This window comes from Coenobita brevimanus, chromosome 70 (assembly GCF_032717465.1).
Source record: "Coenobita brevimanus isolate Jiangsu-jjx chromosome 70, ASM3271746v2, whole genome shotgun sequence".
Taxonomy (NCBI): domain Eukaryota; kingdom Metazoa; phylum Arthropoda; class Malacostraca; order Decapoda; family Coenobitidae; genus Coenobita; species Coenobita brevimanus.
The window spans coordinates 9,838,025-9,860,223 of NC_137023.1; the positions used below are offsets into that span (position 1 = coordinate 9,838,025).

At 42.2% G+C, this 22,199-nt stretch overlaps 1 protein-coding gene across 1 annotated transcript in view; it reads right to left on the reverse strand.

Annotated features, from left to right (window-relative positions):
- The window catches only part of LOC145406386 (solute carrier family 22 member 21-like), a 78,398-nt gene that overhangs the window by 50,404 nt on the left and 5,795 nt on the right, over positions 1 to 22,199 (reverse strand). Inside the window, exon 2 of the mRNA XM_080277551.1 lies at positions 5,499 to 5,646. Coding sequence (XP_080133677.1) covers positions 5,499 to 5,646 — 148 coding nt within the window. The remainder of the gene's footprint in view (positions 1 to 5,498; positions 5,647 to 22,199) is intronic.

Consider the following 22,199-nt stretch of genomic DNA (forward strand, 5'->3'; position numbering starts at 1 on the left):
TGTGCCAGTGACTTACCGGGAGCTCTGCTTGACAGTTTTTACTTCTCATATAAGTTATGGTTTTTCCTCAGTTTTAGTGCATTGGCAATATAATTGCTTTTTTAAATAACAGCCTATACATTTTCTGTATAAGTAAATAAATAAATGAAATAGCACAATCATATGCATGGCCAATTATTGTGTGTCCTTGTCACTCACTCACTCACTCAGTGGGTCTCTGAACCTTCTCGACAGATGGAATATGACAACTTGAAGCCATAGAACTGTTTTTTAGGGTGTGACCAAGGGTGGAGGGTATTGGTGGCGAGGTTAATGTGCGTCTGTGGCATATCTGGGGTGTGTCTGAAGTGTGTGAGTGATGTGCAATATTAGCATGGGAATGAAAAACATGAGTTTTATAATTACATCATTAGATATGGGTGCTTAAAAGGTGGTACAACATATTAGTAACTACTCATAACAACTTGTTCTCTGCTTCTTATAATCTTCACTGGTTTCCAAAGGCTCCATATACCTAAATTCTTTTACATTTTTCCAGGTGCAACACAGGTGTAACTGAAGCATCATTCAGTTGTTTTCTTTCTATGAGATCTGAATAACACAGACTTAATCACTGCTTATATAAATGCAGCAAGTAAGATATCAGGCAAAACTAAAGCAAAAGTGAGAACACGGAAGAGTGTTACAAATCCACCATCTGGTCCCCATGGAAAGTTGACTCAGAATGTATTTCTGCTTATAAGGAAAGCTGTGTTACATACAAGACATCAAATTACTCAGTATGGAATTTAAAATAATCCTCTTGCAAATTATGTTGTCTCAAGCGTGTCATTACATGTGGAAGCAGTTTGGAAAAAGGGAAAGTATTCCCACATATCAATACCGGGTCATCGCACGTAACAAGGAATGCTTCCAGAAACATAACACTTTAAGCCACTAAAGGGGAGAAAAGGAATGCAAACTTTATGGAGAGTTATTGGAAAGATTCAGAGAAGATGCCGAGAGAGTTTCATAATTAAAGCCTCCTGCAAATGTCTTGAGTTTTCCACATGCCACTGTGAAAAGGAAAAGAAAGTTCCTAGAAAACGAAGAGGAATTCCAAATTGACCAGAATACTAGTAGGAAGATGGTAACTGGAACATTAGATGTGTCAGCATCGAAGAACTGAATTAAGATAGAGAATAAAAGGAGAGAACAGAAACATGTTTCTGCATTGTTATAAACTTTGGTGGATCAAACATTCATGTATGTAAAGAGTGTCACTGATTCAGATAATGGCTCAAATCATTTTCTTCCTGAAGCAAAATCTCCGAAATGAATCTGCCCTAGAAGAGAATGAAGCTTCCAACAGTGGCAAAAGAGTGTGCAGATGAGGTCTGTCAGATCGAACATGGAGCTGTATTTCAAGATCTTGGGGAAATTGATCACAGTGATTGATCTGTAGCAGATCACAAAATCAGACGAGAGGGGAGGTTTTGGGAGTACCTGTCAACAACTGATAGCTCAGTACCGGCAACAAGTCTTGGATTATATTCTGACTGTAGAAATTACTTTACATGCGTTATGGAAAGAAGGTGAAATAAAGTTTACTCCACAAGATTAAAAGATAAGCACTCCTCTCACAGATGAACTAGGTTCAACTTGCAGTGGTGAATGGTCATGTTACTCCAACCTGAGTAAAACTGTTGCTGTTGCAGAGAGGATTTACTGGGAACTCCCTTTATACAGTACTTATTAACCCGCCCCGTCCCGACGACGTATGGGTACGTTGCAACGATTTGCATTTGCCAGTCCCGGCGATGTACCAGTACGTCGTGCAATTGCAAGGTCGCTAATTTGCACAATTTTCAATTTTCGCACGTGATTTTTCGTATGTATACACGGGACACCTTCCTCTATTCCTGTACAAGATACCAAGCAGGGACAATGCCTTACACTGCATAACCTCCCCCCCCCTCACGCCATTGTCTTGGCAAAGGACCTGTTACCAGTGACCTGGCTAGTAAAGTTATTCAGGGCCAGAGTGATTCCCCAATCGATGACAATGTGGAGGACAATGTTTACATAGCATTAGAAGAAGAAACAGCCAGAAATAATGATCAGGTAGTGTGGCAAAAATAGGTCAGGTATGGTGATTAGTTAGTGAGTGAAACAATGCTTATAATGCCTTTACTACTGCTTGAAAACCAATATACTGTCATACTACATATACATTCGTACCAAGTAAATAAATAAATACCGTTTATCAGTGGATAAAATAGTTACCCTCCCATAGAACTCGTTTTCTTTGTGCCAGCATGTTAGAAAACCCACTCAGGTAAGGAGGAACTCCTACCTGGATTGGGCACTTTAAACCTCAGGTGAGCGATTTCTCTATGAATTTTCGATGTTTCTCACCAAAAGCGAAGGTTTTAACCAAAAAAAAAAATTTCGAAAATACCTCGGGACTGGGGGATGTCAGAGGTGCGGAAAACCTCGGGACGTGACGGGTTAAGAGAAAGTTATTGCACTTGGGTGAGATCTAACTGCCGTTAACACTGGTAATGGGAAGGATTGTAAGATTACTAGAGCAACATTTTAAGAAATATTTGCAGTGTTCATCAGTTTACTACCTTATTGGAACCCGTTCACCATGCTTCATGGGGTGACGCATGGACCCAGGACATTACGAGGACCTGTTAGCAGTTTCCTAAGGGTATGCAATATGATTGTCATAGATTTTGAGCCAAAACCTGGTCCTGTACTGCCACAGATGTATATATCTCAGACGAGTACTGAACAGAAGTATATGTATCGAATGTATGGAGCAGTTACTAATGGTTAATGTGGTGAAGATCTGGGAAAACTCTGTCCTGGTCCTCTAACTTAGCCCACTGTGGCCGGTTAGCAACTGCTTGTAGAATGATGAGGCTGGATACTATAACCAAGGGACTTAAGTTACCTTATTTACACTACTTGGGTATGTTGTAAAAATTTATGAACCAGTCTGGTTTGTAAGTAAATCAGTGCCATCAGGCGTTGATGGTCCTCGCCATTAATGGAAGCTTTTAGATATCTGCTTGATCATCGTCGTGACATTGTCAGTAAGATAATCAGTCGCAATGCTTTCTTCGCCCACATTAAGTATTCTGCTGGCCATGCTAGTGGGTGAATGTCCACGAATTCGAGAACGGGCTGTACTTCTGTCTGTCTGTCTGTCTGTCTGTCTCTCTCTCTCTCTCTCCAGATAAACAGAGGAGGGAAACAAATTTTGAACAAATCCATATACCAGACTACAGGTGTCCTCCGTTCATAAATAGTTTGTAAGAGTTGGACTTGAACTGCTTTAGGTCAAGTTTTGGGAGAAACCAATCTGGAGACGCAGGTTCCAAAGAGAAACAGTTCTGGGTGGCTAGACCATCATTTACTAATATTTCTTCGAAGAGGCATTTCACAGTACTCTACTTGAGATTAACTTTGATGCCACTGACTACTGATCCGTACGGTGCAATGAACTTCGTTTGGAGCCTTCTGTATGGAAAGTCATACCAGACGAAAAATTACCGTGCTACAGGACGAGCCTTTTAGCCTTCAGAAGACATATATCGATTTCATATCACTAGCTTTCTCTGCCACTCGCAAGCTGTTGAATGTATAATCAAGCTAGTTATTGAAGCATCAATTTCATTTCATGGTAAAAAACGATGGCATTTTTTTTTTTCTGCTTCCCATAAAGCGATGCCTTCTTTTGATGCAAAGCCTGATTATCAAACAAATTAAAACACAAGAACGTGCCCACATATGGATAAATGTTGGGTGGTCATGAGTGAAATTCAACATGGAGCCACCCCCTATTGGTTAATTCTGGGCGATTTAAGCCAAATATCCTGCTTAAATCAGCAAAGAGCTGCATAACACACACACACACACACACACACACACACACACACACACACACACACACACATTGTATATTAGTAGTGATGCTCATTGGTGTGCCTGCTATTAGTGAATTTTAAATTCCTCTGGGACCAGTGAAGATGGGCAGATAGAGCATTGTTATTTTAACAGATCCTTTCATCCTTCCTGGCGCTATATAACAGCTCGTTGAAAACCATGGCCCGTGGAATTCCCAAATCTGTGTTTGACATCACTTTATTGTATTGGCTGAGAAATGTGTTCAAAGACAAAGGAAACCTTTTTGAACATGCCGGGGTGATGAATAAAGTTGGGGTTGATGTGGCTATCGAAGATTTCATTTGTTTTGTATTTCGAAGACCTTCTCTCAGTCTTGAGGGACATCTTTGTGACCCTCATTTGGGATGAGACCTGAAGTTTGGGCACTACTGCTCTAAATATTTTGTACCAGTGCCCAAAGCTTATACAAAAAGTTGTTTTGTTTCTAATGTTGTCCATATTAGTATAGATCTCTTTTGTTGGAAGATGATCTGGTTAGTGTTATTTTAACTTAACTTTCCCAATTTGGTGAGACCCTTTTTTCGGTCATCGATGGTCATATAACGATGCCTCAGAGAAACATAAATTTATGCGTCATGTGCTTCTAGAATATCTTAATCCTCAGTTTTTCAGTCATCATGACGACCATGCATAGAACTCCACATTTTTCACCCTGTGTTGTTTTTTTTAGAGCATTCACGCCAATGACGGGAGTGAGGACAACTGAGCAGTCATCAAACAACCACTGTCCTTCAGTCTCAAAGGGGGCAGTGATGACAGCTTTTCCTGGTACTCAGACTTGGAGAGGTTTCACAGTGATATTTTCATTATACTCCAGACTAAAAATTTATGTACAGTGGCTTCCAGTGGCAGTATATTCTTGTTAGGTGCTATGAACTTAAGTATGGTGGTGTGTACTTGCCTTATGTGAAAGTACTGCAAAGCAGGCTCTAGTCTTGCCACCAACTGTAGTATATACCCACCGACGCCGTTCTGCGTGTTCAGTTGTCGTTATATTATTTCTTGTTCAGTACAACCTCATCGTTAAGTGAGGAGTACTTGTATCGATCAATATAGTGTCTAGGTTACTACACTGTCTTGTGTCTGATAATGTCCATGTCATTACAGTACCATGTGTCTGGAGTGGGTCATACTATTGGTAAGAGGACATATGTTGGTATCTAGTGTCTATCACTGATCATGGCTTTTATGAGAGTGTATATATTAGTACCTTATGTATGTTGTTAGATGTTGTCCGTAACATTATTCAAGATTCTGCGCTAGTGTCTTGTGTCATGATGTGTTCATGTCGTTGATAAGAGTGTTTACAAGTACCTTGAATCTGATAGTGTCCATTATGATTTCGTGGCCACTGTCTTGTCTGAATGAGGGCTAACTGTATTCGTAAAGTCCATCATCCACCTTTCCAGGGATTGGAAGGGGGGTAAGGGAAGTTTTTATGACCAGACAGTACATTGGTCTGGTTATAACAGTGCCACTAGGAGAAAACATCTCTGTCACTCACATGTCCAGAATGTTGACAAGAGAGACAATGTTTTTACCTTGTGTTTGATGTTTTCCATGGCTTTGATTAAGGCGTGGTGTGATGGCAGGGTTGTGCGGTTGATGGCTGCTGCCTGCTTCAGCAGCTCCAGCGCTTTGTTGTAGTTCCCATTTAGGATCAGCCACCGGGGTGATTCTGGCAGCATCCTACATAGCAATGTTGCATTAGCTTGACATTATAGCCACAAATTCTGTTCAATATTTGTTATTATTAATTGTTAGGGCCATTCATTAACGACTGTACACGATGGCGGCTTCATAGCCATGGCAACACACAGCCATATCCTGAAACTGAGAGTGTGATGGTGTATGCAAGGCTCCAGATTCTTTAAGTTGGTTATGAAGCAACTGTGAGCATTACAGGAGGCGACAGCTTAGCTATACTCGTACAAGAATTTAACACATTCTGTTCACAGACAAACTGATTTGCAATTGAAGTTCGTTCAGCCATTTTCCTCAGGATATGGATCGGGTAAATACAACAACTTCACTCACCAGTAGTAAACGATAGTGGAAAGGAGTGGCAGTGAAAAGGCTGCCTGCAACCACCTCCAGGGCCTCACCAGGTAGGCTATACCAGGTAGAATCACGTAGCCCAGCGACCACGGTACAAGATAGAATGACCCAACATAAGTCCGCTGTGACACTGCACTCACCTCCATGGCTAACAGGAAAATGATCTTGTTAAAAAAAAAAAAATGCTTGTATAGGTGTAGTTCAAAATTAAAGGTTGTTAACACTTTTTCAGTCAAACAATTTATAGTCTATAGAATGGCACGCTGTGATGCGCTAGCAATAGCAGAACTCCAGTATTTGGGCAGCTCAAAGCATTTGTCTAAATGATTATAATGCACGCATAAAATGTTTATAATCAAACTGCTCCCTCATTGTGTCATCTGATGTTTATAGAGCTGAACAACATAGGATCGTCTTGAATGTAGATTTACACATAGCAGTTTAAAGACAGTAGATGTGTACCTTTGCCTGAATGGCGGAGGATCCTGCAGTGGTCCTGATATAATTCATCCATCTGTCCCTATCTTTAGTCACTTCTAGCAGTGTGTGAGCATTGCGCCTCCTCTTACTCAGAAAACTTCGTAGTTCTTCCGTCTTCAATCTGGTAACATTATGTTTTCTGAATTTCCGTCTCTCTTTTGTCTGTGCATAAGTTCATTTCGAATGTCTGACACCGAGAGCACACGCAAGGTATGAAAATCAGCTCCCTTATCACTTTTGTTCCAAGAACTAAAGCTCTTCATCTCTTCCTTGCCTAAATATAATCGTTTCCGTTATTATTATTTTTTCCAATTGCGTTCAAGTACAAGTATCTATCTATCTATTCTCAGACGCCTTAATCATGCAAGGGATGGTCATAAACAAATCGCCTTCATGTCGTCCTATCTCCCGCCATTTCACTGCCCTCCCCCTAGCTCACACCCCCCTCTCATATAACTATCCACTCCATCCCATCCTCTGCCTTCGCCTTCCTCACCACCTCTCCACTTCACTCCCATACACTCTCCTCCTTAGTCTCTCGCTCTCCATCCTCTCCACATGGCCAAACCTCCTCAGCGTACTTCTTCTAACGCTTTCTATCACATCCAAATCCACACCACAACGCTCCTTCACTTCCTCATTTGTCAATCAGTCTCTCCATGTGACTCCACATGCTCCTCTCAAATAACTCATTTCCACTGCTCTCACTCTTGACTTCTGTCCTTCCATTAAGATCCAGGCTTCACTTCCATACGTTAGAGTTAGTATCACAATACTGTCATGCAGTGACTTTTTTACTTCCATGCTCACTTCCCCATTTCTTATCACTGCATTCAAAGAACCAGCAACCTTTCTTCTTTGTTGCACCTTTTCAAGCACTCCATTCTGGAAATTTCCATCCTTACTCATCACACTATACAAGTACTTAAATGCACTCACAGTTTCCATTTCCTCATCATCCAACCTCATTTTACATTCACTGATGTCATTTCTCTTGAAGACCATAACTTTACTCTTCCCTACATTCACCTCTAGATTCCGTTTCTTACACACTCTCCCAAACTCATTTACCAAGCCTTGCAGTTCCCCTTCGTCTTCTCTTAACAATGTAGCGTTATCCGCAAACAACAGTACAAGGTGTTTCCAAATGCTGCCCTCTCTCTTTAGGACCGCTTCATCGTCCACTGCCCTCCCTTGTACCTCTTTTATAACCCCATCCATATACAGATTGAACAACGATGAAGACATGACACATCTCTGTTTCAGTCCAACATTCAAATAGAAAAATTCATTTAGTTAACTACTCACACACACTGCAACTTTAGCACCCTCATACATACCCTTCACGGCATTCAACAACTTCCCATTTATTCCACTTATTCTTAATATTTTCCACATTCCTTGTCTATCCACTCTGTCATAATTATGCTTTCTCCAAATCCAAGAAAGCCGCATACAACTTCTTTCCCTTCTCTAGAAACTTTTCCACCGAAGACCTAAGGATGAATATCTGATCTACATAACCTCTTCCCCTCCTAAAACCTCCCTGTCCTTCTCCTACTAATTCCTCTGTTATTAGGGTGCTAATAAGTATCCTACCATATACTTTTCCTGTTACACTAAGACAAATGCCCCTATGATTACCACACACTTCTTTTCCCCCTTTTCCTTTGTACATGGGAAAATTATACCTGACTTCCAATCCTCGGGGACTCTACCTTCTTCCTAGGCCAATCTGCACATCTTCCATATCCATTCTACTGCTATCTCTCCCCCATGCTTCAGCATTTCACCACACACTCCATCAATTCCTAGGGCTTTCCCCATTTCATCTTTCATTACTTCCACAACTTCCATCCTACTGATCGTTTCCCCCTTCTCACCTCCCTTCTTCTCCCAGTCATTCCCCAGCCACTTATACTCGCATTACTTTCATTTTTTACATTCAACAATTCCTTAAAGTGTTCTGTCCATCTGCTCACTTTTTCTCCCTTTTCCACTACAATCTACCATTTTTATCTTTCACTCCTCTACTAACTTCATTATCACCCTGTCAAACTCTCGTTACCTCCTTCCAAAATATTTTCTTACATTTCCTCTATTTTACGCTCAAATTCCTTCCAAATTCCTCATCCACTCTCTTCATACTCTCCCTTACTAATCTTTTCACCTCTCTCTTCCTCACTACATATAACTCTTTCTTCCGTCTCTCACCTTCTTACATGCCTCTGCTTCCCATCCACTTACTATGTGCTTTCTTCATTTGTGCCACAGCTTGCCTCACCTCTTCATTCCACTATGCTGTTCCCTGCACCCCTTTCATCTTCTCTTCACCCCACACACCACCTCACATGCTGTGCAGATTTCTTCTGTGAATTATTTGCACACACGTTCCACCTTCCTCATCTACTCCAAATCATATTTGTAGTGCCACAAATTTAATATTCATGTATGTGTTTAGAGGTACTGTGATTTTTAAGTTAGATAGGGTGTAACCTGAATACTAGTCTATAAATTCCTGTCCTAAGCAGTAATTCATATGTTAATGATTGATGTAGGGTTAACTTTATTTTTATATGTATGTATCTCTGTATCTATGCATTGGGTGATGTAATTGTGGATGTTGAGCTACGGGAATTCCTCCATCTGGTCGAGTAATGAATAACAGATGCGCGCAGCTTTTCCCCTCCTTTGTGTGTCATTATTGGGTGCCGAGTTTAAACCTTAACCCTTTAACCGCGGGTGTCATTCCAGAATGACGTTGCAAAAACTGGACCAAACCGCGGGTGTCATTCTCGAATGTTTGTGAATATTTTGAATACCCCGCATTTTTTCCGTGCGCCAATTGTTTCAAGGGAGAGTAGCTATTAAGTTCTTTCACTCCAGCCGACCCCCACCTCCCTCTTTCCCCCCTGGGGCCCCACCTCCCACCCCCTGGGCCCCCCACCCCACCCCTGACCAAGTGCGCATCAGTATCTGTCCAGCTGTGTGAGTGACAACACATGTTGATGTGGCAGTGAAGTGCAGGCAATTACAGTGCCTTTTACCTGTCTCAGTGAACACAGAGTGGGTGTTTATCGTATGTGCAGTGTTCATATATGTTTATAGTATTATTATCAGAATGTGACTGGCATTTGGTAATGGTGTGTGAGCGAAAAATAGTGATTACAACACCGCTGATGTGGCAGTGAAGTGCAGGCAATTACAGTGCCTTTTACCTGCCTCAGTGAACACAGAGTGGGTGTTTATCGTATGTGCAGTGTTCATATATGTTTATAGTATTATTATCAGAATGAGGTTGGCATTTGGTAATGGTGTGTGAGCGAAAAATAGTGATTACAACACCGCTGATGTGGCAGTGAAGTGCAGGCAATTACAGTGCCTTTTACCTGCCTCAGTGAACACAGAGTGGGTGTTTATCGTATGTGCAGTGTTCATATATGTTTATAGTATTATTATCAGAATGAGGTTGGCATTTGGTAATGGTGTATGAGCGAAGGTAATGATGTGTGAGCGAAAAATAGTGATTTTACACCCCTCACTTCTAACGGCACTGCCCGTCCTGTGAAAGTCAACAAAGTCATGAAACCTACATCAATGGAAAGCTGAAGGTTAGTACTTTCTAATGGTACCTTATTTTTTTCTCTAGCTTTATTCTGTGCAGAGTTATTAAGGTTTAAAGGTTTGTTTACATTTGGCTGAAACCCCCGCGGGAGAGGACAGTCAGACCAAAACAATACCCGCGGTTAAAGGGTTAAACAGAATAATGATGAGTATACAATTCTTTCCGTGTCCTAGTTGTGAAATGTTTACTAATGAAGCTGCTAGAACCCAAATATGTGAGATTAACAGTCAAAAAGGCCTAAATAATGTCATTTGTGAGGATTTAATGGTCCCGTTTGCCTTAGCCGTCACTAGATGGCATAAGCTGCCCCAAAATTCAAGGTGGGATAGTGGTAAAATCAGTATCTAAATTAAGTAAGGATTGAATTCCAAATTTTCCCCAATCCAATCAAAAGTCCTGGCGTCATGTATATACTGCTAAATAAATTGTGAAGAGAATTGAAACCCACCATATTTCAAAAACACCACCTCATTTGACCTAGCAGTGGCCTCCCAAGCGTACCCAGGAAGCCGCACTTGTTGCCCAGATGTCGTGTATAATGGATGTTGGTTCAGGTGAGGTGTCCACATTTCTCCTTTCCCCCCCCTCTTTTTCATTGTTTAATCCTTACTTGGCATGGACCATATGAAGTAATATTGTTGAAAGCTTAACGTAGACTTGTTGCCCAGACATCGTGTATAATGGACGTTGGTTCAGTCCCCAGACACCGGCGACGTCAGTGTGAGCACGAGGCCTTCCCGTGGTATTGTCCATAGACTAGTCTGCATACACACTTACACTACCCATGAATTATTTTATAAACCAAATGTAATTGAAATAGTATCATTGATCTATCAAGTGAACTTTTTTTTGTAAATAAGGAATAGAAATTTAAAAGTGATGTGATCTGGTAACGGAAAGGCGAAATTCAAATCCATTAACCGTTTTCTTTCTCTTAAATTAATGTTAGGAAATTAGGAGCGTGGAAGGGAACTTAGTGGTTGTGAGCCATAATGTAATTTTGAATTGTACCTCGAGGCTAAACAAGCCCGAGTGATTATGTATTCTTGGTGATTATGCAATTTTTGAATTGTACCTCGAGGCTACACAAGCCCGAGTGATTATGCATTTTTGGTGATTATGTAGTAATGATGATTATGAACTATTAATAATTATGAATTGAAAGTGTTTGTGGATTATCGAGAATTACATGATGAGAGTATACTATTCGGACGAAATAGAATACGAGTAACTATTTTTATTGGTTCGAGGCTATGCCAGCCCGAAAAGACAACCCAGGCTCGTAAAAAGGTCCCCGTCTTGAGGCTATTGTCGAGCCCAAGAATAACTGACAAAAAGAAAGTAAGGTACAATGACCTCAGAAATCGCTTGTATGTACCAAATTGTTTTCGCCTGGTGACAATGTTGGAGGAATGATCACCCAAACCATGGTTTTAATGTACAATCTCCTTTCATATGACAAAGGGTCATGTAATTAAAAATGTCTTTTTTTGAAAACCAGCATAAAGTTATTAAAGTAGAGTAAAGTATATATCATCTTTCTTGGTGTACCTAATCAAGGGAATTAAGTCCTCATGCCTAATTCACTCCCCTTCCAATTCAAGATTCCTTCGCTGAGGGAACGACGACCACCTGTGGTACTGACTAAATCTAGGCTCGGCCAAAAACTACAAACGCTACCAAAATTTTCTTAAACAATTATCATCTACCATACCAAGTCAAAACACCACCCCCTCCCTCCTTTTGTTTTATTAAAGTGAATTTTTTTTTCTATTAACCAAGGAGGGGAGACTAAGTCGAGTACAATCTATATTATCAATGGGTAAGTTGACCAGTACCAACAACCGGCAAGATTATAAATCTCTAGCGTTACACTGGTGTCAACCGGTGGGATAAAAATTCTTACCATTACATATTTACCCAGTTGCTCCTCCATTTCTCTTTTATATTCTGCCCGTTTTTCATCCTCTTGTAAGATTTCTACCCTTGTTGTATGGAGTACTTCCTCCTGTCCTTCCCTCCTATTCCTCCATTGCACTTGAATATTGACTTTCACCACCACCAAGTGGTGGTCAGAAAATCCACTCCCCCAAACTCTGAATGCTCTAAAATCCATTACATACCTACTCATTCTCTCATCCATACACACATAATCAATTATTGTCCTCCATTCATTCAGTTCACCACCCACTCTTCTCATCACTTGCCACGTATACCTAAGGATCATTTTGTGTCTGAAGAGGGTATTGGCTATCATCAACCTCCTTCTGGCACAAATGTCCACTAAAGCACTGCCATTCTCATCCATCTCTGCAGGCACACCCCACTGACCAAATACTCCATCCACCTTCACATTCCCAACTTTTCTGTTTATATCTTCAGTCAAAAACACTCTTATTCCTTTCAAACTTTTCCGTGCATGCTTACCCATTTGTCCAGAACTCTTCTCGCACTCTGCTTGCACGATCTTGCGTTGGGACATACACACACATTTGTAGTCCAACTTTCAATCTTACCCACACAATCCTTGAGCCAGCTGATCCATACTCTCGTATATTCCCCTTCCATCTGTTACTCACAACAATACACACTTTTTCTTTTGCCCTCTCGTTCTCACCTACTCCCACTCATATACGCCATCCATAGTCCCATTCTCTCATACTCTCACCTCTCCATTTAGTTTCAGTTAATCCACATAAATCCACTTCCGCACCCTCAAGTACCTGGACAGTCTCTTTCACCTCGTCATTTGCACCCCTTACATCCACGTCGCAATCCGTACCATGTTCTTTGTTCGGTCTTTAGTCGTCACCTTTTGGTCAGTCCTGGTCTGAGGCTTCTTGTTCGTATTTTTAGTTAGTTGTTTTCCGGGGAGGGGCACTAACTCTCCGCCAACCCACTAGTTGCCACGTAGGGAACACGTGTTGGTTGATTGTAAGGTTACCACCCAGCGTTGTAAATGCTTTCCTGGTTTATAGGAACTACTTTGGCCTGCCACTTAATGTAGAGCTACCCTAATAACAGAGTACCGCTACACTAAGTGGGTGGATGATGGGCACCCCCACCTACCATTAATATTTCTCCTCAACCGTTATCCTACCATACAAGAATAAGAGTATATTTACTGCCACGAACCATTGTAGAATATATTTTTGCAGCCTTAAATTATAAACGTTATATTATTGGAGAGAAATGAAGCAACTGTGCATGGTTCCTATTTACAAAAGGTGGCAGATTATTTCAGATGACAAGACCATATTGAGTGTCCATCTGGAGATTCAGCCATTATGTTGGAAGTGTATTTTATTCTCATTTTTCCCTGGCTCTTGTTGCACCTTATATTGTATCATGATCCGGGTAAGTAACTGAGACCTTAACCCGCGGCGTCCCGTCGACGTACTTCTACGTCCTCACGTTATGTCACAGCTAATCCCGTCGACGTACTTCAACGTCCTGCAATTGCAAGGTTCATAATTTCCACAATTTTCAAAATTCGCGCGAGATTTTCGATTCGTACCCAAGCCTTCCCTACCTGCCGCCAGGCGGGCAGCGTCCTAGACCCCGCGTGACCCGCACTCGCCCTTGTCTCGGTCACTCACCCGCTAGCAGTGACCCAGGTCAGACATAGCGCGGAAAGGTCTCTCAGACGAGGAAATCGCATCCGTCCTGGAAGCCTTCACTGGAGACAGTGATTCTCCACTCGACGATGATGTGGTAGATTGCGATTACGTCCAGCCAGAGGAAGAAATGAGTAGCAGTGATGAGGAGGTCCCTTCACCCTGAAAAACGCGGTATGTGACATACAGTAAGGCAAGGGAAGGCCAGCCTGCTCCCCAACCACGTGCACAGCTATCTCTCCATCCCGAATCTGATGAGGACGAGGATGAGGACGATGAGGATGACGGAGGCTTAGGACGTGATATCGCCACGTGGTTGGGAAAAGAGAAAATATCACCACGAGGATCAGAAGGTGGGGTGAGACGAAATATAAGGTATGGTGAAAGTACTTTGTCTGGGGAAGTGGCAAGTGGTGTGGTGGGATTGCTGGGAGAAAGGGAAAGTGTTGTGGCGGCAGCGCGGGGTGAAAGTGAAAGTGGTGTGGGGGTAGTGCGGGTTGAAGGGGCAAGTGGTGTGAGGGAGGCAGCTCGAGCACGTGGTGCTCGTAGGCCTAGGGGAGAGGAGGTGGAGTCACTCCCCAGCACTTCTTTCGCCCCTGAATATTCCCAAACTTCCTCCCCACAGCCCCAGGATGTGAGGAAAGGAAAGAAAGAGAAGGAAAAGGGTAAAGGAAAAGGGAGAGGGAAGAGAAGTGCGAGTGATGAGAGGCGCCGCTCTCCACCTCCCCAACCTCCCCCACCACCCTCACCTCCCCACCCTGACGAAGGGGATGATGGTGATGTGGCTGGAGACGGTGGTGTCACGTGGAACTGGGAAGATGGGAGTAATTTTACTCCCATCATTCACCCTTTCACTGAGGAGTGGCGGTCAGGTTGCACGGCTCCAGGTGTAAATGCAGGTTTGTCACGGGTGGATTTTTTCAACTTGTTCTTTGGTGAGGCGTTTGTGGGGCGCATAGTTGAACAAACTAATTTTTTTCACAATCACAGCGCCGTGAAAGTGAACGTTTGGGAATCACGAGCAGGCATTCCCAACAGTATGACTATCCCGTGACAATTTCAGAGATGTTCCTATTTTTGGCCCTGGTTATCTTGATGGGTGTGGTAAGGAAAAACCAAATTCCTGCCTACTGGACAACTGACCCAATCATCCTCACACCTTTCTTTGGAAAGGTGATGAGTCGTAACCGATTTCAGTATATTCTCGGCCGCCTCCACTTTTTTGATGCAGAAGATCCAGCCAATGCAAATAACACCGATATAATGAGGAGAATTAGGCTGGTATTTGATCATTTACGGCAAATGTTCTGCTCCTCATTTTATCCCTACAGAGACCTCGTCATAGACGAGAGTCTTGTGTTGTGGAGAGGCAATATTTCCTTTAGGCAGTACATACCCAGCAAGAGACACCGTTTCGGGTTCAAGATCTTTGTTATGTGTGAGTGTAAGACTGGTTATGTGCAAGACATAGTCTTGTACACGGGCGCACAGTCAATTCTTAATAGAAAAATTTTAAGGCATCTTTCCTATCACAACCTTCTTTCCGATCGTCAGTATGGGTTCCGTCAGGGACGCTCCACTGGCGATCTTCTCACCTACCTTTCAGACTCCTGGTCATCCTCCTTTCGGGACTTTGGCGAAAGCTTTGCCATTGCACTTGACATCTCAAAGGCTTTCGATCGAGTCTGGCATAAATCTTTAATTTCCAAACTGCCCTCCTACGGTTTCTATCCTTCTATCTGTGCCTTCATCGCTAACTTCCTTTCTGGTCGTTCTATAGCTGCTGTTGTAGATGGCCATCGTTCTTCTCCTAGATCTATCAACTGTGGTGTTCCTCAGGGCTCTGTCCTATCACCAACTCTCTTCCTTTTGTTCATCAATGATCTTCTAAGCTGTACATCTAACCCTATCCACTCATACGCTGATGACTCCACCCTTCACCTTTCCATTCGGTTCCCGCAACGCCCATCTCAACAGTTACTTCAAGAAACAAGGGATGAGGCTATGGCACACCTAATGTCTGACTTGGCTCATATCTCTGACTGGGGTAAAAATAATATGGTTGTCTTTAATGCATCTAAGACTCAGTTCTTACACCTATCAACCCGACAAAATCTTCCACAGGTATACCCACTAATGTTTAATAATATTCAGCTTAATCCTGCATCATCCTTGAACATGCTTGGGGTTTCATTTACTAGGGACTTTTAATGGAAAGATCATATTGCATCTCTTGTAAAATCTGCTTCCAAGAGATTGGGTGTGCTAAGCCGACTCCGCTCTTTCTTTACCCCTGCACAATTGTTGACTCTATACAGGGGTTTTATCCGCCCCTGTGTGGAGTACAACTCTCATGTGTGGGGAGGCTCCCCACATTCAGCTCTTCTCAATAGGGTGGAGTCAAAGGCTTTTCGTCTCATTAACTCTCCTCCTCTTACTGACTCCCTTCAACCTCTGTCTCTTCGCCGCACTGTTGCATCTTTATCTCTTTTCTATCGCTACTTTAATGGTCACTGCTCCTCTGAACTGTCTGCTTGCATTCCTCCACCTCTACGACGGGTGCGTAGCACCCGTCTGGCAGTAAACTCTCATCCCTTTTCTGTCCAACTCTCTAATGCAAGAGTTAACCGTTACTCCCAGTCTTTCATTTATGCAACAGGTCAGCTCTGGAACTGTCTCCCTCTGTCTGTATTTCCTGCTGCCTATGATCTCCAGTCTTTCAAACGTAGTGTGTCCAGGCATCTCAAAATGATCGGATCTTGAATTTGGCTCTCTATTGTATTTTGTTTTTCTCTTGGAGGGAACTGTTACTGCGGGCTCATGGCCTTTGGTTCCTTCTTCCTCGCATTAAAAAAAAAAAAAAAAAAAAGATATAATAGAAGATCGGAGTATAGGACTCTCTGGGGCCGTGGTGAAGACAATGATAGAAGAGTACCTTTATCGTGGTCATGTGTTGTACCTGGACAACTGGTACACTAGCCCTCTTCTCGCTAGGTTCCTCCACCAACACGACACCGGAGTCTGTGGTACAGTCAAGAGAAACCGCCGCCATATGGTCAAGATAGGGAGGAAACTTGACAAGAACGAGGTGGTTTTCTTCCAGGCCAATAACATCCTTGCAACCCTGTGGAACCACAACAGGGAAGTTTGCCTCCTATCAACTGTTCACAGCCCCCTGATGCACCGCACAGACTCCGTGGATCACCGTAGCGAGAGGAGGCGCAACGTATGGAAACCAGAGTCTGTACTTGCCTATAATCTGAACATGAGGCAAGTTGATCAGTCAGACTCGATGATTTCAAGTGTTGACTGTGCCAGGACCACGATGAAGTGGTACAAGAAACTCTTTTTCCACTTGCTCGACATCACGGTCCTGAACGCCCACTACCTGCACGCAATGACCACTGGAGTATCCGAGACCTTTGAGGGGTTTGTGAGGGAGCTGACACGTGAAATAATCGCCAAGCATGCCCAGGACAGACCCACACACCGCACCTGCACCCCCATGGCTGCTCAGACTCCCCTACGTCTTGCAGGACGCCACTATCCCAGCGCAATCCCTTCCGACCCAAACCGTCGTAAACCCCAGCGTCGCTGCCATGTATGTAAGCACTCGATAGTCAGACCATCCACTCAGAGAAAAGACACGAGATACGAGTGTGTCGAGTGCAATGTTGCATTGTGCCTTCAGCCTTGTTTCAAGGAGTACCATAATTTCCTACACTACTGAAACTGTGTGGCAAGGCGAAATGACGCTCATTATAATGGTAAGGCCAGTCAGTAGGTGCTAAGTCAAATATAAAGTTGAAACGGGTGTTATTTTTTCAGAAAAGTAATGTATAAGTTGAGAATTAGTGTAAGTGGAAAGAATTGATATCAAAACTACACCCACTGTGTAAATCTGGTCAGTAAATATGTGATAGCAAGGAAATAAAGTGGAAACGGGTGCAATGTTAGCATGAATAAAACGTATAAGTTGAACAATAGTGTAAGTTGTAATAATTGATGTCACGAGTACACCCACATTCTGGTCAGTAAGTATGTGATAGGAATTATATACAGTGGAATTTGTTGTAATGTTAGTAGTAAGGTATTTTATAAGTTGAATACTAGTGTAAGATGAAACAAATGATATCGCGATAACACTCCCTGTATAAGTACGTGCAAATATGACGCTCAGTTCCACCGTAAGTTCAGAAATTATGTGATATCAATTATATCAAGTGTAAACATGTGCAATGTTAGTGGAGAATTATTATATAAGTACAAAAATAGGTTGTAAGTTGAAATAGTTGTCATAGCGACTTCACCGTGTGTGTTATTATGTGCTATTATTACGCTATATATTTACGTAAGGCCTGAAATAATCTCAAAACAGTTCTATAAAGTTGAAAAGTGTATAATAATATTAGAAAAGTATTATGTAAGTAGAAAAAACACAATACGAGTTGAAACAACAGTCACAGCGAGTTCACTCACTACGTAAATAAGCGCTAACATTACGCTAAATGTTATCAAAAGGCCTGTGAATACGTAAAAACAGTTCAATAAAATGTAAAATGGTATAATGTTATTGTAGAAGTATTATGTAAGTAAAAAAAATTATATGTATCATGATTTTAGAATGTTAGCGATTCATCGTGACCAAGTTGGCCGATTTTGCTAGTTTCACACGATGGTACAATGCTTATTTCTGCTCTGTTTTTGTATAAAATCCAATATACTCTTTTATCACATGTTTTTATGTTTGTAATAAATACATTTCTACTTACTTTCATTGATTTCCCAGACTTATAATACCATAGAAAACGTTAGAGGCTCAGACCGCCTACGGAGAACACGGGGCCAGGTGGGACCAAGGCATACCTGGTTAAGGTAATTAGGGACCCCGGGGACCAATTTCTTTGCCACTGACCATTGTTTCTGACCAAAAGCAAAAGTTTAAGCAAAAAAAAAAGGGTCGAAAAATGGTCGGGATTGGGGGGTACCAGTGGTCGAAAAGTGGTCGGGACGGGGTGGGTTAACCCGTCACGTCCCGAGGTTTTCCGCACCTCCGACATCCCCCAGTCCCGAGGTATTTTCGATTTTTTTTTTTTGGCTAAAACCTTCGCTTTTGGTGAGAAACATCGAAAATTCATAGAGAAATCGCTCACCTGAGGTTTAAAGTGCCCAATCCAGGTAGGAGTTCCTCCTTACCTGAGTGGGTTTTCTAACATGCTGGCACCAAAGAAAACGAGTTCTATGGGAGGGTAACTATTTTATCCACTCATAAACGGTATTTATTTATTTACTTGGTACGAATGTATATGTAGTATGACAGTATATTGGTTTTCAAGCAGTAATAAAGGCATTATAAGCATTGTTTCACTCACTAACTAATCACCATACCTGACCTATTTTTGCCACACTACCTGATCATTATTTCTGGCTGTTTCTTCTTCTAATGCTATGTAAACATTGTCCTCCACATTGTCATCGATTGGGGAATCACTCTGGCCCTGAATAACTTTACTAGCCAGGTCACTGGTAACAGGTCCTTTGCCAAGACAATGGCGTGAGGGGGGGAGGGGGGAGGTTATGCAGTGTAAGGCATTGTCCCTGCTTGGTATCTTGTACAGGAATAGAGGAAGGTGTCCCGTGTATACATACGAAAAATCACGTGCGAAAATTGAAAATTGTGCAAATTAGGTACCTTGCAATTGCACGACGTACTGGTACGTCGCCGGGACTGGCAAATGCAAATCGTGGTGACGTACCCATACGTCGTCGGGACGGGGCGGGTTAATATGAAAAGTCTCGGAATAAAAAGAGAAATGAAGATGGAAGAGGAAAAAAAAAAAAATTGTCTGCATGCAGATTTCAATGTTAGATGGACCGTTCTGATCAATTACAGTTATTTTAATGTTTATTGCCATTAGTTTATTTAATTTTACCCGAGTTTAAGCAAGAAAAAGGTCAGTATATCCAACAAGGGGAGTTTAACTATTAAATTGGGAGAGCTTGGAGCAACAAGTTAATACACTTGCTTATGCTGCGGGGAATTGAAACTTTTCCAGACCTTGGACACACGTATTATTTTTCAGCCACTGTCAGAAAATTTTACTCCAGCAACGGTATTATCTTTCAGGTGACGGTGGTAACGAAGTCTTTGGTCGGAGGCAGACCATTGGTAACGCACGTGGTTCGAATCCATGAGGTGGCTAAAAGTTTTTTTGCAATGTCAGTGTAGTCTCCTGCGTCTTTGAGTAAACTGAACTGCTTTAGCTCAGCCTCAGGCCCTCGTATGGCCCGGAATAATAGAAGATTGGGTGCTAATGTTTGGCTATGTGCATGCGCTGTGATAAACTATTTTCATTTCCAACGAGTGTGTCTGCAATTGTAAAGTTCGGATAAGGTGATAATAACGATGAAAATTGTGTGTGTGTGTGTGTGTGTGTGTGTGTGTGTGTGTGTGTGTGTGTGTGTGTGTGACTTACCAATAATAAAGCAGCCAAGGTAGCTGCCAAGTTCAACAGCACCAAAGAGAAATTTGAGAAAGATATAAGTCTCTATGTTTGGTGCCGCTGTGATGAGGAAGCTAACCAGTGCTGACAGCGCACAAGCAATCAGCACTCCCTTTCTCCTTCCAAACCTGTGTAATGCAAATTTTGTATAAGTACCAGCAAATGTCAGAAGATTTTATTCAGCTTAGGCTACACAGGGGACATGTGGAATCCCTATCTGAGTCCTAACCAGGTAAGATGACGTAAGGGATAAATACTATACAGATGGTTTTCTGCTCTTACAGGTGATGAGTCTCTTTGCTACTGTTCATAAGAGAGGAAAGTGACGGATATGCACTGAGTGTGAATAATGGCAGACTTCTGACACAGTTGTACCTATGCAGGACGTGCCCATAACAGATGCTGCTGAAGAAGATTCCTGCCTGCGTCATCGCCTGTGTGGTTGAATACAGGGCCCGTCTCTCGCACGTTAGGTCCCACTGGTCGCCAGGGTACAGCAGGTAGAGAATCGTTAAGTTATGATAAGATAGGGCAGAGATATAGTACAAGGCAGGGTAGGGTAGATCAAGGACAGGTGGGCGGGGCAAGGCAAGGGAGACACGTCGTGGGGCAGGGCAGGGAAGAATGGATAAAGGAGGGATGGGGCATGCCGCAGATGTGGTTATGATAGGGAAAGTCAAGATTAGGAAGATCAAAGACAGGCATGGCATGGCACGGCACAGCAGAGTAGTAATAGGGTAGGATATATGAGGGAGGGGTAGAGTAGGACAGAAATGATGTTGCGTGAGTTAAGAATGCACAGAAAAGGGCAAGGCAGGTTCCGTACAAGACAAGGTCAAGCATACTTTTATATCATTACTTCTTCTCCTGTAGACTCAGGTTCAACGTTCTGCCCTACTCTCACCCAACAGACTCTTTCAATCCGATGGGGAGATTTTTCTTTAGTCAAATCACCACCAATGATCTTATTACATTTAAGGCTGTTAAAAATAAATGGTTAACAAAGGCTGTATCTAACCCTTCCAGCTTGAAAAGTATCCTTCAATGCGAGTAAATTAATCTGCAGGTGGCATATATAAAAAGGGGAAATGTGTCACACGACGAAAGGGCTTCAAGCATTGTGGTTTGCTACTGAGTGATAGAACTGTGACCCTTATTTAATTCTGAAGTCATCCCTCTATTAGTATTTTCAACTTACAACAAATCTCTAGTAGAGATATATATTAAATACAGGATATATCATGTCTGGTTACAACAAATATCTTCTTTCATTTACTCTTCTTTTTCCTAGTGCCCCGGAAATTAATGAACAACCAAAGAAACATTATTAACAGGATGATAGTTTAGTTTCATGAACAATTAGTGTCCAAAGCACTGCATCCCAAACCTCAATTTCGTAACTCTGTCCCCGAAGACGACGTTGTTAGTTTTGGCGTGGCAGATCCACAAAAACACTTTTCTTTTCGTTCGTCTAATCGCTCACATTGTATACATCGCAATTGTGAACCATGTCACGGGGGGATGTAAATTCATGAATGAATAATGCTAGATGTTACTTGAAAACAGAGACAAGGAATTAACTTGTGAAAATCTAGCAGCAAGTTTTACTTTATGCCGGCTTACTTTGCCGATTCTCTAAGGACGAGAATTTATAAACTTTCTAAACAGTACACAGCAGAGACTAATTCACGTGTGCTGTTTGTTAGTACTGTTAGCCTCTTGAGAAAGTGACTCCACCCCTGACAATCAATAACTAATGCTAATAATAATAGACAGGTTCTTGACGATGCTTAATTTCTGGCTGGCACAACGGATTTAAGTTTGATACAAAAGAACTGGCCTAAGTACCAGTTATGAATAATGCAAAGAGTTTGTGCAAACTAGGAGCGGCAACTAAAATAAGCTTAAAGTGGAGAAATGAAACACGAGTTTAATTACATTTAGCTCAAAGAAAAGAAC